The 16,852-nt window shown below is 52.1% G+C and overlaps 1 protein-coding gene across 1 annotated transcript; it reads left to right on the forward strand.

The window, feature by feature from the left end:
- Positions 1–675: 675 nt before the first annotated feature.
- On the forward strand, positions 676–16,852 carry LOC118157251 (BCL-6 corepressor-like protein 1; the record flags this gene model as incomplete). Its single annotated transcript, XM_035311510.1, has 12 exons — positions 676–827; positions 1,102–3,654; positions 4,009–4,174; positions 4,403–4,483; positions 4,696–5,118; positions 7,818–8,047; positions 8,171–8,377; positions 8,469–8,635; positions 8,822–8,967; positions 9,920–9,997; positions 14,272–14,425; positions 15,250–16,852. Coding segments are annotated over 12 exons (4,634 nt in total), but the record flags the coding sequence as incomplete, so codon positions are not given.

Genomic DNA, 16,852 nt, shown 5'->3' on the forward strand with positions numbered 1-16,852 from the left:
AGTAGTCTTTGGTTGAAGCAAAACTGGAGAGTTGTCAGCAGGTGAATACTGCGAGGGCAAGCATGTCCTGCTGCAGGGCACTGCACGTGCAAGGACCGTCCCTCGTCCAGGCTTCTGGCAGATCGTAAGGACAGCTGTCTCTTCAGCACGGGTCCTTTCCACAGAGCCCACAGTCCTTGTTCTGAGTTCCCACTTTACTCTCAAGAACCGTCTTGCAAAGAGTAAAACGTGCAGGCCAGCAGGAAGGGTGGCTGAAGGCCTCAGCTGCTCTGGTCGCAGGCACAGCCTCCCTCTCCTGGAGGGGGGGAGGTCTCCATCTGCACCTGGAGGAGAGCAACAGCGCTGGGCTGGGAAGTCAGGAGCGTGGCTGGGAGACAGGAACAGGACTGAGGGCGTGTGAGGAAGGAGAGACAGGCAGGATGGAGGTTGGAGGAGGACGGGGCTGGAAACGTGTGGTGGAGCAGAAGGGGAAGCGGAGGGGATAGGAGCAGGCGTGTGGTATCCTCTGGGAGGGTGAAGGCTGTGATGGACAGCAGTGCTGCTCATCCCCTCGGTCCTGTGGCAGTCAGCACCCACCGCTGCCCTGGAAGGCATGAGGTGTGTGATGAGCTGTCCGCCTGGAGCATGCTGCTTCTGCCTGTCGGCTGCTCTGCTGTCCCGTCTGGGGACAATGAGGGTTAGGATGCTGGAAGAGCATCCTAGGGTGTTGTAACGCTGTGTTTTGTTCCTCCCGTAGGAGAGCTCCACTTTCTGATGAGGAGTCTAAAACGAACAGCTCCCAGCACTTGGGGTCTCAAGAGTTTTGCGTCAGCAGCAGCCTTTCCAAGGTGAGCTCCTTGTGTGCCCGTCTGGGTCAGAGAAGGCCTTTTCTCTGGTGGAACAGGCCAAGCAAGAGCACCTACCCGAAGGGGTCCTGCAGGCCCCTCCTCTGGAGGGATGCGCCTAGGTGCACAAAGGGCAAAGCAACACTCTAAGCTGGAAAGAGCTGTTTGCGTGGCCTTCTTGAGCCGTGCCCGCAGGACACAGAGAGAAGGTCCTTCCTGCCTCGCTAGGAGCTGCTTGCACAGCTTTTCAGGACCATCTTCTCCCTTCTGGTTGCAGGTGGAGCTCACAGCAGTCAGCGGTGATGGCAGCAGTGCCCAGGATGCAGATGGCAAGGTGGAGGAAAAGCTTGGACCCAAACTGGAAGAGCAGCCGCCTGATCCCAACCCGAACACAGAGTGTGTGGGAAAGACTGTGAAAGATGACGTCCAGGGCCCTCTGGCAAGCCAGGGGGATGGCAGAGGGCAGGAGCCTGCAATCCCCAGAGCTGCTGAGCAGGAGAGCAGCGGTGCTGATGCTGCCTGGACACCTGCAGATCCTCCCAGTGACAAGCAGGCTGACGTTCCTCCAGCCTGCTCTGTGGCTCCAGAGAGCGAGCCTGCTGGGAAGGAGAAAACCACCCTGAGCACTGGAGCACAAGGGCCAGCAGTGCTGGCAGAAGGGACGTTGTCTGTGGTTGCTTCCGGCTGCAGCACCTCAGCCTCCACCCCTGCTACTTTTACTTTGAGTAGAGTGTGCTTTCCCACATCTCAGGCCCCTGCTATGCAAAAAGTGCCCCTGTCCTTTCAGCCTGGGACAGTTCTGAGCCCGAGCCAGTCGCTAGTGTACATCCCACCACCTAGCTGCGGGCAGCCGCTCACTGTGGCTACACTTCCAAGCACCTTAGGGGTCTCCTCCACACTCACCCTCCCTGTCCTGCCTTCTTACCTACATGAGCGTTGCCTTCCAGGCATTATTGCCTCCCCAGAGCTGCGCTCCTACCCCTACACCTTCTCTGTCACCAGGCCCTTGGCTCCAGATGCCAAAGTGGTTTCCGTGGAGCTTAGCTGCTCTTCACCTTCAGGTGGAAGTGGTGCCCAGACCGCTGCCGATGGCGCTCCCCCGTCCACAGCAGGCCCTTCCCTCTCGCCCAGCCAGCCTGCACCGGCAGCATCGTGTGGAAGCACTGCTCCCTCTTCTGGCACTGGCACGCAAGCCAGAGCCCCGGCAGCGCCTGAGCCGCATGCACCGGGGACCGCTACTTCAGTCTCTCCTCTGAAGTCTCCTCCGCAGCTGGAGCGCGAGATGGTCTCCTCTCCGGAGTGCAGTGAGATGCCGCTCGATCTCTCCTCCAAGTCCAATCGCCAGAAGCTGCCTCCGCCCAGTCAACGCAAAACGCCTCCAATGCCCATCCTCACGCCCGTGCACACCAGCGGCAAAGCACTGCTCACCACGGTCCTGTCCAAGTCCCAGCGTGCGGCACAAAGCACAGGCAGCAGCGTCACCTCGTGTCTCAGCACCACCCCGCCCTTTGTCATCTTCCCCGACTTCCTGCGTAACGGCGAGCAGGGCTCCTGGGTGAAGAACACCACGCTCATTAGCACCATTCCAGGCACCTACGTCGGCGTCGCCAACCCCGTGCCTGCCTCCCTGCTGCTCAGCAAGGACCCCGGCGTGAGCTTCAGCAGGGACCCACGCCACCTTCCCAAGCAGGAGCCTATTTCCATCATCGACCAGGGAGAGCCTCGGAGCACCGGGGTTCCCTGCGGGAAGAAAGCCAACCAAGCTGGAGCAGAGAGACAGCAGGATCCTGCCAGGAGACTTCATGGCAGAGTTACTCCGGGAGCTCCTTTGTGTCAATCCAAGGACATCTCCACCTGGAACCCTGTCCAGGGAAGCGTGTACCCGCGATGCCCCGTGAATGGAAAACCTTCCAATCCTCAGCTCCTGCCTCTTGGCTGGTCTCCTTATCATCAAACCCCCCTGCTTTCGATTGGCATCTCCACGACAGGGCAGCTGCCCCCGAACCAGAACAGCTCCTGCAAGCCAGCTGGTGCAGGAGAGCTCCCGACGTTCCTGAGCGTGCAGCCGACGGAGTCCAGCACCGCAGCCCAGAGCCTGCCGGAGGGGCTGCCCAGGCTCCCACCTGTGGAACTGGAAGCTGCCTCCAAGGGCAAGAGCTGCCGGGCCTTGCCCAAACTCTGCGAGGAGCAGGCCAGTCCAGTCCCACTGAATGCAGGTCCGTCTCCTCAGACCACTGCTTTGGATGGGAAGGGGGGAAAGGGGAAGGTGGACAACCCTCAGAAGAGTCAAGAGTGCGATGGACCAGAAGCTGACTCCAGTAAAGAGGGCAACGTACAGACTGAGACTCCCCAGGGGAGCTGTAGCCTCAAACAGGCGGACGCAAAGCCTAAGAACCAAGTGTTAGCAGCGTACTTGTCTCACGATCTGCCCGCAGTCGGGCAGCAGAGTCTGCGAATGATTCCAGAGACGCCCACGGCGAGCCAGCGCAAGGAGCTGGGCTGCGAAGGCTCCCAGCAGCCGCCAGCCGCGGAGCCCCTCCAGTGCGTGCGCCAGGTGGATCTATGCAGGGTCAAGAAGGAGCGAGTGGAGTGTGACGTGTCGTTTGCATCCGTCACTTGCTTGCGAGCTGGGGCTGCTCCGCAGGCCTTTGCCGAGGTCAAGCTCAAAGGAGTGGGCCAGATCAAGCAAGAGGGCAGCGTGCGCTGCAAATCCAAGCGGCAACACGATGATGGGGACGCCAGGCAGGCGCAAAAGAGACTGAAGTGCAAAGCGCAGGATGGCGAGGAGTCCCCAGGCAAACTGGGGAGCCAGAGCATGCACGGCCGGAAGGTGGGTGAGAGGCTGTGAGGAGGGGGAATTGGCTGAATTTGGGAATTGGGGGCTGTTGGGTTACTGCAGAGAAGTTAGCAGGTGAGGCTGGGGGTGAGGAGGGAGCTCTCACGGGGGAGGGCAGCTGAGTGCACAGGGCTTTCTGCCCGCGCTCTTTGGCATTGCCTGGCAGTGGATTGATGTCTGAAATAGCTGTATCTGCAGGCAATTGAGAGCAAAAAGGGATCAGGGTTGTCAAAAATGCTGGAGGGCACCAGCATTATGAGTGGGGGACAGTGTTTTGTCCCTTCTCCCTTGCTCCTCCAGCACCGTTAATCAGCAGCTCAAGCTTCAGTCTGTGTCCTCCATTCACAGTGGCGAAAACACCACGACAATCTGCATGAACTCAGCAAGCGAGAAGGCCGAACTGGCCTGGGATCAGTGAAGGATCACAACAGCCTCAGGGTAAAGCGTAAGCGTAGGAGGCCAGCGAAGACAGAGTTCCCATCTCCAGCACACCGTGGGGACAGCCACGAGGAAGGTACTGTTGTGAAAGGCAGTGTGTTCTTGCAGGGTCAGGCTATGGCAGTTTGTGGGACCGAGCTGCAGGTCTCCAGAAGCTGAATGGCCTCTGGAGCTGGCGGCTTCCTACCACAACCTGGGATCCTAAACACAGCTGAAATGAGGTGCTGGACTGCCCTTCGCGGGCCAGCAGACGTGTGTGCAGAGATCTGTGGCGCGTCTCCTCAAGGGGTGGTTTTCCCCGCAGGTTGCCTTGAGAAGAAGCCCAAGAACAACTTTCGGGATTTCATTCCGGTGGTGCTGAGCAGCCGGACACGCAGCCAGTCGGGTGAGTTAAGCCAGGATCCCAGGCACTGAGGCAGCCCCGCTGAGTGAGAGCAGGGTGCTTCACCGCCTTGTCAGATCGCTGCCAGGTGGATTGTGAGCGTTTCCCTCTTTACAAAGTCCCGTGCCTGTCTTCTGTCCTGCCTCACGTTTTGTTTTTTTTTTCTTATAGAGATCTTGGCTTTTTTGTCAGCTTGAAATTGCGCTTTCTTGCAGGAAGCATTGCTGGCTCGTCAGCTGGTGTGATGGGAGAGTGTGATGTGACTGGTCAAGGCATTTTACCGTTGTTGGAGGAGGATGAGGAAGAAGAGGAGGAAGAAGAGGAGGAAGAGACATCCTTGAAACGTCGCAAGCTGCGGAAATCCCACCGAGCATCACGTTATCACAGTCGTAGGGCCAGGGACAGGTCTCTGTCTGAGAGGAGCAGCTGTCATGCAAAGAGAACCCGGGAGCTGCCCTGGAGAGTGGAAGCACCCAGGCAGCTATGGGAGCCCAACGACGAGGAGGAGGATGACAGCCACATCAGAAGGAAGAAAAGGAGACGACAGAAAAGTCGGAGATACCAGACAGGGGAGTATTTGACTGAACGAGAGGAAGAACGAGTGGGTTTCCCCCACAGGAGGCGGAAATCCAAAGCAGGTACAGTATCAGAAGTGTTTCTGGTACCAGGCCAGGGCCCAAGGCTTTTTTTTTTTGTTCTTTTTTTTCCTCCCTTCTAAACAATTACGAGGTTTTGTCGGTACAATCAGAACAGCAGGCTTGATGTCCACGGTGTGAGCCACTCAATTGATCATCTCCTTCAGAAGTATTTGCAGTAAATTTTTCAGCATGAAACGCCAGCTTACGTGGCTAATTAAATACTGATCTTACCCTGAGATTAAGACAGAGGGCATGGGAAAATGGGAATCAGACGAGGCAGCACAGTGAAACAGTTCTGGACAAGCATGGACCCCTGGGAGTGGTGTTCAACATTCCCAGCTAAAGTAGAGGGAGACAGAACCATCACGGTTCAGCTAGGCTTCTGCACGCTCTGTTTTGCTTTATTAACTTGCAAGCTTGTACGAAGGACCGTAAGGATTCACAAAGCCAGAGTGTTTGCAAGCGACAGAGAAATCCTCCCCTGTGGTTTGTATTGGCAGCTTAGCTGTGAGGAGAAAGCTGTGCCACCTGCTTGCGCTGGGGTCCCATCCTCTCTAGGAGAGGGGTTAGAACAAGCAGTCTTTGGTTGCTAATGCCACCTCATCATCTAAATGCACCCAAGAAACAACCGGGACCCCTAGGCTTTGGAGCACTTTGCTGGTGAAGGTATTGACCGGTTGGAGGTACCTCCTCTTTCACCAGCGCCACCTTGATTTTGGGCATACCACTTTGACCAGCTGGACTTGCCTGTTCTTCACTTGTGAGCTCATACCCTGGAGTTTTCCTGCTGGTCAGCTACAGCTGAGGCACACACGTTGATGAGAACTCTGAGCCTGTGGTGTTCCTCTGACCATGACACATGCTGGGCGTGCTGGAGCGTGCCGCTTTCAGGGCTGCTTTACAGTCTTAACATGCTGTCAGCCCGCAGTTTTCTCCTGACTGTAGCAAGCGCAGAGGCTGTGCAGGGCAAGCACTGGAGCATAGCTTTAGCCAGGCTTCAGCTGCCTGGGGTTCCCCAGCATTCAGAACAGCTAAACGGGGGCTGTCCCTAGCCATACCTTTTATCGTTAATTTATGGGCCTCGTGGCCAAGAATTTGTCTGAATCCTTTCTGCTCCTGCTGATACTTGCTCCCACCACCCCTGGGTGGCAGCAAAGCCCTGAAGTTCTGTCCTTGCCCTGCAAAGTCCTTCCTTCTGCATGTTTTTTTAACTCCTTTCATTGAGTGCCCCAAGTCTTGCACAGCAGGGTTGAGTGAACAAGATTTCTCCATTCAGCTGATCCACCCATTTGTGATTTTTACTAACTTCAGTCAGGTCCTTTCAGCCTTCTCCTCACCAGGCCGAGGAGTCCCAGCTTCTCTGTAAGGTAGCTCCTTCACTCCTCAGTTGTTCTGGTTGCCTCTCCCCACTACCGCTCCAGTCACCCCAAGACACGCAGGCCCGAACAGCTTGTAGTACTTGAGACACGTTGGCTTCAAGATTTTGTGTGTGTGTCTACCTGGGCAAACCCATTTTTCTGCAGGAGATCTGTGACCCTGGTTCCTAGCAATAACAAGACCTAAGTGGAAGTTATCGGTGGTGATGGATGTGGTGAAGCTAGAGTCTTAGCGTGACTTGGAAGCTGCTCCTGGACACCTACAAAACCTGTCTTGGTACTGGAGGCAACAGGATCAACCATTCATGCAGTGTCCCTAGCAGACCCAAGCATTATGTTTCTGAGGATTATCCTCTTGATCCCTTGAAGTAGCCCACAGGGGCATTTCCTAGCTCTTCACCTCGAAATGAAGCTTTGCTCGCAAAGTGCCCAAAGCTGTGGGCAGATCTATGCTTGACAGACTCTGACTGCGTGCAGATGCCTCTGCTCTCCTTCGATCTGCACAGTGCTCTTCCTTTGTGACCTGTTTTATTCAGGCACTGTTCATAAACAACAGAGGGAGCTGTGCAGTGTCATTCGTGTCAGGGTGGTTATGTGTTCACCGGGCTTGGCTTCTTGGTTCCGTGCTTTTTCTCACTGATGCCGTGCCCTTGCTATGGGATGTTGCTATTTCAGTGAAGCAGATGGCGTGTCCTTCCATGATGAACAGGACCCCGCAGCTCTGCATCACGAAAGGAAGGAAAGCCCGGATTTCCCTTGAGGCGCTCGAGTATTTCCTGCCTCCGTGCATATTAAATTGAAACTCTAATGCCCTGCTTAAGGGGAAGACACGAGAGGGCAAGGCAGGGTCTGGTTTTGTAGGCAGTGACTGTTCATGGACAGCTTACAGGGGACGCCTCCTGGATGTCCTGTCTCTCTAAGGGTCTCCCCTCTGAGTCCTGCTTGGCCTTGCAGATCGGAGGGAAGCGCTGTCCAGCAGCGTGCAGTTACCCTGCTACATGCTGACAATCTGCATTCTCTGAACTGTTAGAGCTAAAGAAAAACCTTGTTGAGTTGTGTGTAAGTCCCAGATCTCAGTAGGTTTGGTCTTTTCAGACTAGGGGGGCCGTCTGCCGTTGTGCTTCTTGTGTCCGTGCTGAGTCTATCCCTGATGGGGAAAATTTGCGTATTTACTGCTTCTGACATGCTACAGGGCCTCTACCGTGGTCTGGATTTCTGGGTGTGTGGCCACCAGAGATGAGCAGTTCGTTTTCACTGGTGGCAGAGAACTGGGTTGCTGGTTCTGTGCCTACAGAAACTCCATCATTGCCGTTTCTCCTTTAGATTTTAGGTACCGGAAGCAGAAGGAGTCTGCGCAGGGCAAAGGCACAGAGCTGCAGCTGAGGAGCAGGCTTTCTCCATCCCCCCGAAAATCTCAAGGACATCCAGACTTTCGAAACGGCTTTTTCCTGGAGAGCTCAGACAGTTCTCCTGTCCAAGAAGAGCTAGAGAAACCATCAGGAAAACGCAAATGTAAAACCAAACACCTGGCAGGAATCTGTGATGAGGGGAAGGTATGGCTTGAACTGGTGGGGGAACATGGGTGGGGAGAAATGAGAGGGTGTTTCCTGTTTGTAAGCCATGCCTGCATGTGCCAAGAAGTTGTATTCCTTTTTTTTTTTTTTTTTTTCCCCCAGGTGAAAGGATGCTGGATCCAGCCCAAAATGCGCTCTCAGAAGAAGCCCCAGGACTCATGGCCACTTTGTAAATCCCATTGTGTCAGCCCAGGGAACTCCCCCGAGTTGCCTGTGGCCCAGCACATTCCTCCTGAAGCACGGCGGCTGATAGTGAACAAAAACGCAGGGGAGACCCTTCTGCAGCGAGCAGCTCGCCTGGGCTACAAGGTGAGTTCTGGTGCCTCTGGCTGCTTCGTGCTCCGTGCTGCCTTCTTTTGGTTTGTGTGTAACCAGGCCTGCAACGGTATCGTTCCTGTAGGATGTGGTGCTCTACTGCCTGCAGAAAAAGAGCAGCGATGTGAACCATCGTGACAACGCTGGCTACACAGCTCTGCACGAAGCCTGTGCGCGAGGATGGATCGACATCCTCCACATCCTGCTAGAGCACGGCGCCAATGTGAACTGCAGTGCGCAGGATGGCACAAGGCAAGTCAGGGAGAGGCGAGGGAGCACTTCTGGAGAAACACCAAAAGGTTTGGAGGCAGTGAGCAGGACATGTTTTTCAGGAAGAGCTATCAGTCACCACTGGATTTGTTTTAACCCAAAATGGATAATTTGCTTTGCAATCTCCTCCAGTATCTTCTTTTTCTGATAATGCTCCTGTCCTCGCAGGCCTGTCCATGATGCGGTGGCAAATGACAACCTGGAAACCATGTGGCTTCTACTTTCTTATGGTGCTGATCCCACTCTGGCCACTTACTCTGGGCAGACAGCTGTGAAGCTTGCCACCAGTGATGTGATGAAGCGCTTCCTCTGCGGTAGGTGCCAAGCCTTGGGGTGGCAGTGTTTCCATCCTTTCTGTGTGGCAGCATACAGGACCAAGTCTGGGTGTTGAAGGGTTTAGAAGTGCCTGAGCAGCCAGTGGCTGAGTAATTTAGCTCTGTCCTGTTGTGTTTTTACCATCCAACTTTTAATTATAGACTAATACATAATTTACCAAATAAGATACAAGGCTCTTTTTGATCTCTAATGTGCAAGGCAAGAAAGCAGCAATATTTTGGTCACGTAACTAAAGTCAGTGTAGTGTATCAGAATGGGAGACACTGTTCAACACATGCAGTTCACGATTCTATTGCATAACCCGAATGAACATACTTGTGTTGCCATGTAACAATTCCATCTCTCTAAAATGCCATGGCTCTGCCTAAATGTCGCTTGCCTGCCGTTAGTAGAAAAGACCATTGTTGATCACTACGTCAGAGAGTGAAGCACGCCCACTTTCTACACTGTTTAAATAGAAGCAGGATGAGTGTCAGGGCTTCTACACAGCAGTGAGGAAGAGAGAGAGAGAGTAAATGGTGGTGGTTCCCGGATAGATATAAGGTAATCTCCAGCTTCTAAGAAGTCTTGTTTGCCAGTTGTCTGTCTGTGCTCCTCCAGGCTTAACGTTATGTGCACACGTTGGTGATGCAGTTTTGAACTTGAGATGACTCTAAGAACCTTTCTTTCCAAGCCACGTAGTATTGTCGGTTGCTTTCCCCTTTTAGCTTCTATTTCATGTTCTTGGGCCAGGGCAATGCTGCATTATCCTGAGTGAAAGTACCCTTCTTACAAGTAAGTTATGGTTCAGATTTTGCCATACTGCCTAACTTTGCAGCAGAGGAAAAGCAACAGAGATGATGTGTCTTATCCAGGATCAATGGATGTGTATGCCAGGATCACACAGTGACCAGTATATAAGCATTAATCATCTCAAATTTTCCTCTTTAGATTACCTTTTGGATCTCCAGGGGCGCGCTGATGGGGATCCTCAAACAGCATGGGACTTCTACAGCAGCTCTGTACTCGGTGAGTTCAGTCAATCCCATTTAATTTACAGCAGCAGAGCAGAGAGAACTGTGTACGTGAAATAATGATGCATCCTGCACTCAGTTCTGTCTTCCTTCCCAAATCACGTCTCAGCTATTTTGACATAATGCTGCATGCTGAGAGTTCCCACTGCTCCTGAAAGGGACTTTTTCTTTGGGAAACCACATGTGGGGGTCCTTCTAAGTAGGCTGCAAAAAATGAGCAAGACTAGACTCGAGGTGCTGCTGGTGATTCCTGAGGATCTTTGGGTACCAGTCCTGTAGCATGTTATTCTTGTAGCAGTACTTGTTGCTACCCTGCTAACCAGTTACCAAGATAAAACCAAGGAAGACAGAGGAAATACTTATTCCTTTGGGGTGTTTTCCTTGAAAAGGTCTCAAACTTCCAGGTACCCAGAGCTGCCCGTCCAGTGAGACAGCTATAGGGTTTATAGATCCCTAGATAGATTATCACTTTTGAGTCTTTTGTAAAGACTTGGGTAACTTTTGCTGCCAAGCCAAAAGGCTGTTGATTTTAGTTGCTCACCCCATGTCATTTCCAATGTCCTACTAGGAAAAAAAAAAAAAAAAAAGGTATGTTTCCAAGGGTGCTCTTGGTAGAGGACTTACACTCAGAGGGCCCTGTAACTCTTCACTTCAGAACAGAAAAAAATCTGTATAGGCTTTTGCACCTCAGGCCAAATAAACTGTTAAAACCACAGCCTCTGGATTTCTAATACTTGAAGCTATTACAGTCCTTTAAGAAGAATCCTCTTGACCAAAAGAAAAGTAGTTTCTTTTTGACTGAAATATTTCAAAGATATTACCCCTTTTGATTTATCACTGATTCCTACTTGGATTTCTTAGTTAAATAAGGAAAGCAGGTGTTTTTTTGGGTAAGAGAGTGGCTGTGTCATCATTTTCTATAGCCTGCTGAGTTCTTGGTTGCCCAGAGAGCTTATGTGCTTGAGTATCTGCTTGTACCCCATTCATCAGCGTCCTTTCCTCTTCAAGATCCTGGTGTGAGATTGTGGACTGTCAATTCTCCTTCCCTGTAGGAGACCCACTGCCATGTGCAAGTAATTTAGAAATCTGCCATCTTGGTTTTGCTTTTTGTATACCTAATAGCATAGATGTGTGTACCTTTCAACATTTCTGTCCTGTATGAAAAAAAAAAGCTTCTTTTACCCATTTTTTTTTGTTGGTGTTTGCTTTTTTTCAGCTGGCTAACCTTCGGGGGGGGTGAGGACTATTGGGATGCCATCAGTGATGGCAGTTCCGTGCTCACAAGGAACTTGCTTAGATGCTTGGCTAATACATGGAAGGGCTCTGCAGGAAGCACTGGGGACAGCATTTCATTTCCTTCCCCTAGACTTCAGTTGAGCTCGTCAGAGCATTTCTTCATTGAGGATGGAAAAAGACAGCCTTCTCTGTTAAAACACACGCTGCTTCTTCCAGTGGGACTTCACACTAGCTCCTGCTGTGGATGTCTCCTCGGTCCCTGTCATTCACATGGTGCCATTTATCAGGCTTTGTCTTCCTTCTGTTCCGTGCTGCCTCAAGTTGGTTAACAAGTCAGACAAATCCAGCATTAAACTGCCTGTACAACTCCTGAGAAATATCTTTTCACCCTCGCTCCAGTGGAAAGATCCTTCCATTGCTGGGTGGGCTGATGCATCTCAGGTGCTTCAGACTTCAACAGTTACTTCCACAGAGCGCTTGGGAGAACTTAGGTTTTTCCCAGTCCTGAGGCTGCTGATCCAAAGAGAGATGGGACCACAAAATATTCTGAAACTCCATGACATGGTACGGCTTGTGGGATACTTCCCTCTCTGGCTCAGAAAGAGGATGGCAGAGATCCCAAGCTGAAGTAGTAGCATGCTGCTGTCAGGTGGTCAGTCATACTGTCCTTCCTTTCACCTCTCTGCATGGAGCGTTTCCAGTGTTACCCTTGACACTTGCTTTTGTGACTCTGTGTGGCAAGATGCAGCAAGGAACTATCCCAGCTGGAAAGTAATTCTTCATCCCACCACGTCTGTTTTCGGTGGGCACAGAAGGAGACCTTCCTTTCCATCCACACTTAAATGAGTGCACAGCAGTAGTGAACTGGCAGCATCAGACTTGTCTGTGCCTTGGCAGACACTACTGCATGATCAGAGAGCTGAAGTACTTCTGCTATGAGGACAGGCTGAGAGAGCGGGGCTTATTCAGCCCGGAGAAGAAGAAGAAAGCTCTGGGGAGACCTTGCAGCGGCTTTCCAGTACCTAATGGGGGGCCTGCAGGAAAGCTGGAGAGGGGCTCTTTATCAGGGAATGTAGCAATAGGTCAAGGGACTGTTTGTTTTTTTTTTTTTTACAGTGGTGCTTAATGAGTGTTTTGAAATGCCCCCTTTTGGCTCAGTTACCTTCAATAGTCCCCTCTGGTTCCTGGCAGCAGACAGTCCCCAGGGCAGCGAAGTACCTGGTTCTGCTGTAGGGTAACTGACCCAGCTACTCCACAGCAAACCAGCTTGGCAGAAGATAGTTCTGTTGCAGTGGTTCAGTTCTTCAGTTTCCCTTTCCATCAGAGCCACCCACTGAAGCACGGAACATTACATGTCAGGATGGAGGAAAACTTCCAGGCCCCTGCTTGATCCATTTCCATTCTTTGAGGCAGGAATGTTGTCTGCAAATCTCTGGGGGCCAAAGGAAAATGAGACAAACGAGGGTGTGGGATCTCTAAGGTCTGGGTATGGTAAGCTCATCAGCATCACACACTTCATGCTCCTGTAGCTCATGATACTAAGTCCCACTGCAGGGTTTTTATTCTGCACCTGGGACTAGCATTATTGTGCCTGATTACCTCTGTCTTACGGTGGCACAGGATGTTCTTGTTCGTCAGCAGCCTTCACTCAGGTTAACAGACAGGACTGAGTGTGAGCAGTTTTCAGGATAGATGTTGGACCGTGTTTTGCCATATTAAATGCCTTTAATTCTTTTTTCCCAAGTTCAAGAAACGTGTCTGTTTTTTTTCAGCGATGGCATTTCAGCTCTGCCTAGCAGTGATACCAGAGCAATACTCGTGTCACTTATTTTTGCCCTTTTCTACAATAACTTTTGAAGATCTAAGTTCTTCTGGTTCTTAAGGATTTATTTTTTTTTTCCGTGGGAGGACCAAGACATTATTTAACTTTTTCCTGAGACCCATGTGTGAATGCACGTCTCCTGTCACCGGCTGTAGCTTGTCTATTAACGTAACATTCCTGCTAGGTGCTGCATTTATTTGTAGAGCCGTATGGTGCATGGATTTTGCTCATGCAGCAAACCATAAGATTTTTTGGCAGCCTTTTCTTTCATATGTAGTCTTGAACTTTTTTTGCATGATTGGTTTATTTGCTTATCAGCACATTTAGTCTACTTTGCTCTATTAAATCTTAACTCTATTTTCTGGAAGTTCTTGGAGTTATCCTGTACTTTCTCAGCAGGCTCTGCAAACCCAAGACTATTCATACCTTTTATTAATAAAACCCAGGCAGAAAGCTATTTTTCAACACATGAAGCAAATCCTGCTGGATCAGAAACCTCTTAGAAAAGCTACCTTTATGCCAGAAACCTATGAAATCATACTTACTGTTGTTTTGTTTTAGTAGTCTTCAGATCTGCTGCACAGTTTGGTGGCACAGTCTTGCAGTCCTTATTTAGACACAGCTACTGGCATGTACCTCTAGATAACCCACTGAAGGTTGTGAAGAGTGGGATCTGGGTGGCAAAATACTCACTGAGCAGAGAGCAGTGCCTTCTTTTATAGGGTCTGTGAGGACAAAGCATCTTGTACATTCACCTCCTTCCTGGCTGGTACAGATTCTTCCAGGCTGCAAATAGCTGTGCTAGTAAAGGGCTGAGAGCTGAGGCCATTTCACGGAGAGTCTGGGAGGGGTCGGTGTGTGCCTGACCCCCAAAAAGACTGCCAAGTCCAAGCGTCTCATTTTGCAAGCAAGCAGTGCCTTGTCTCACGTGTGGGATCAGCGTAAACCTGAAGGCTGCTATAACGTAAGGTGTTCTTCCCATGTAACTCACTCACTCTGTGGAGCAGCCTTGCGCTCGAGAGGTTCTCCAAGGTGAAGGACTGGAAAGAGAGCAGGAGGTGCCCCTGGGAGTTAGCTTCCCCACTTGTGATGTTGTTGGGACACGCATGTGGGATTGTGGTGGTAGCTGGTCCAGAGTTATGCCTCGGGGAGTGATGAGCACCAGCTAGAGTGACGCTGAGCAATACCAACTTCTGTTTTCCTTATTGCAGAGGGGAAAGATACCATTGGATGCGATCTTCTGCTCAACCCTCCAGGAAGTTCAGACCAGGAGGAAGAGGAGCAAGATCCTGACAACTTCATGTTTGAGTTCTCAGACAAGCCGCTGCTTCCCAGCTATAACCTCCAGGTGTCAGTGTCTCGCGGGTGAGTGTCTTTTCCTGCAGCGGAGAGCATTTGGGTGACATTAATGCTGCAATAGAAGGGGAGCTCATGGGCCTGAAAGTTAACCTCCAGGCTGGGGATAATGTGAAATGTTCATGTATTGAAAATTCATGCATGCTTGAGGAAACTCGTGAGAGCCCAAGCTGCAAAGGAGATGGGTAGTGCGGAGTTGAGCTTGTTACGTTTTCGACCTGTAGATCTCAAACCAGTTCGCCAATGGATGAAATTACCTTTATCCTTGTTCTACATGTAGAGACACAGAGGCACGGAACTAGGGCAGCTTTCCTAGTAGCAGCAAGCTGCTGTTGCTGAGGCAGTATGACCCTCTTGTGGTACACTCCCTATCTTATGCCATCTCATAATAAAGCATGGCATAGACTGTTTTATTTTATTTTGTTGAGTAAAGCCCCACTCGGTTGATGAAAAGGCTGCTGCAGCAATAGTCAGTAGCAGCTTGCACCGATGGGTCTGACTAGATGGTTTCTCCTGTCATGAGAGTCTGAGTCAGGTCACAGCACTGGAGCACTCCTCCCTTCTCCACCTCCCGTGACACGATGGCTATTGCATTTGCTTGGATGGCAGAGGGGAGAAGGCTGACTTGGAAAGAGGGAGCAAGAAAAATGCCTCTCTTCTGTTTAGCAAATTTCTACTCCTGACAATTTCTGCCCAGCCAATGGGACAAGCACGGTGACCAGGAGAAAGGGAAATGGAAGGGAAGGGAAATGGAGCCCCTGGTGTTGCTCACCACTGACTGGGGGTGCTGCCGGGACATCCCCTAACACACAATCTTCTTGCTGTCCTCGCAGGCCCAGCAACTGGTTCCTCTTCTCCGATGTGCTCAAGCGCCTGAAGCTGTCCTCCCGCATATTCCAGGCCCGCTTCCCACACTTTGAGATCGCCACGCTGCCCAGGGCGGAGTTCCAGCGCCAGGTCGCCCTCAGCCAGGTGCTGGCCCAGGACGAGGTGCAGGAGAGCCCCGAGCCAGCGCAGGGTGCTGCAGAGACAGTGGAGCTGGTGCACTACGAGCCCGAGCTGCTGCAGCTGCTGGGTTCGGCGGTGGAGTATGAGGCCTGGAGCAGCTGACGGGGGCAGGTTGCTCCCTGCATTACAAGGCAATAATAAGGACCAACGGGAAGCAGCCCTCTCAGCGCCAGCAGCAGGGACCCAAGTCTTTGGCCAGCCAGTCCTCCTCCTCACGGTGCCTCGGTGCCAGCTGGGGTGAGAGGACACTTGCCTCCAAGGACTTCCAAGGGTCCCTTTGTGATGAGCAGCGGTGGTTGCAGCTCTCTGTCAGCCCCATCCAGCAACAGCAGGAGGTGAAGCCTTCTCTGTGGGGCTTCGTGGGCTGGAGCTCATGGGGCAGTGACCAGCTCGAGCTCTGCGAGCGCGGGGCAGTGGGTGCCGCTGCACGTTCCTGCCTGACCCTGTGGAACTGCGCCTCTCTGTCTGCCCTCCTCCCTGCCCCCAACGTCTTCCATAGTATTTATTTAATTAGTATTTAATTTGTAATGTTTCCTTTGTTTTTGCTGAGTCTGTATCACTGTGATTATGTGAGCTGCGGGCTATGGGACGAGGGCTTCCTCCGGCCCCTCTCCAACACTCCCCATGGCTGGCGCTCCCCTGGAGCACAGCCCCTGAGCTGCAGAACTCTCGCACCTCGGCTGAGAGCCTGGGGACAGTCACTGCTCTTAGCTTTGGAGCCAGCTTCTGCTGAAGGCACTCTCTCACCTGCCAGCCAAGAGCCAGCCGCTCTGCTCCGTCCTCTCACCAGGCTCCTTCCTGCATTTCATTCCCCCTGCTGCTCTCAGTCCCCTTCAGCTGTCGCGGAGGCAGCTGCAGCCTGCGACCCCGAGCAGACCCCACGCTTCCAGCAGCTTGTCTCCCCCTGGGGTCTCTCGCCGCTGCAGACCCCCCCCCCCCTTGCCCTGTGCTGTGTCTGCTTGGCTTTTCCTCACTCCACGGCCCCTCCTGTGTCACTGGGAGCAGTTCTACTGGCGAGAGCGGGCACGGCACACTGGTGCCAGCCACACGGGCACGGGGCAGGGCTGCTCCGCTCCCGGTAGATGGTACAGTTTTATTGTACAGGTGCTAACAGGACTCTGAGGATGGGACAATCTGTTTTTTTTTTCTGGCTCTCCCCTGCTCAGCAGTGGGAGCAATGGGTGTTTTTTTTTGTTTGTTTGTTTTTTCTTTGTGTTGTGTTTCTTCCCAGCCAGGGCAGGTGTACCCTTTCCCCTTGGACTCCCAGCTGCTGGCCTCCACTCCCTGAGGCCCAGCATCTCCTTTTTTAAGCCGAGGGGTTTTGCCTTTGGGTGTGTATTCTGGCTGCTCTTTCTGATTTCTGTTTTATTATAAGCAACAGGCTGTGGTGTCAAAAACACTTCTGTACAGAAAAAACCTGCATCAGGC

Source organism: Oxyura jamaicensis (assembly GCF_011077185.1).
Source record: "Oxyura jamaicensis isolate SHBP4307 breed ruddy duck chromosome 4 unlocalized genomic scaffold, BPBGC_Ojam_1.0 oxy4_random_OJ106461, whole genome shotgun sequence".
Taxonomy (NCBI): Eukaryota; Metazoa; Chordata; class Aves; order Anseriformes; family Anatidae; genus Oxyura; species Oxyura jamaicensis.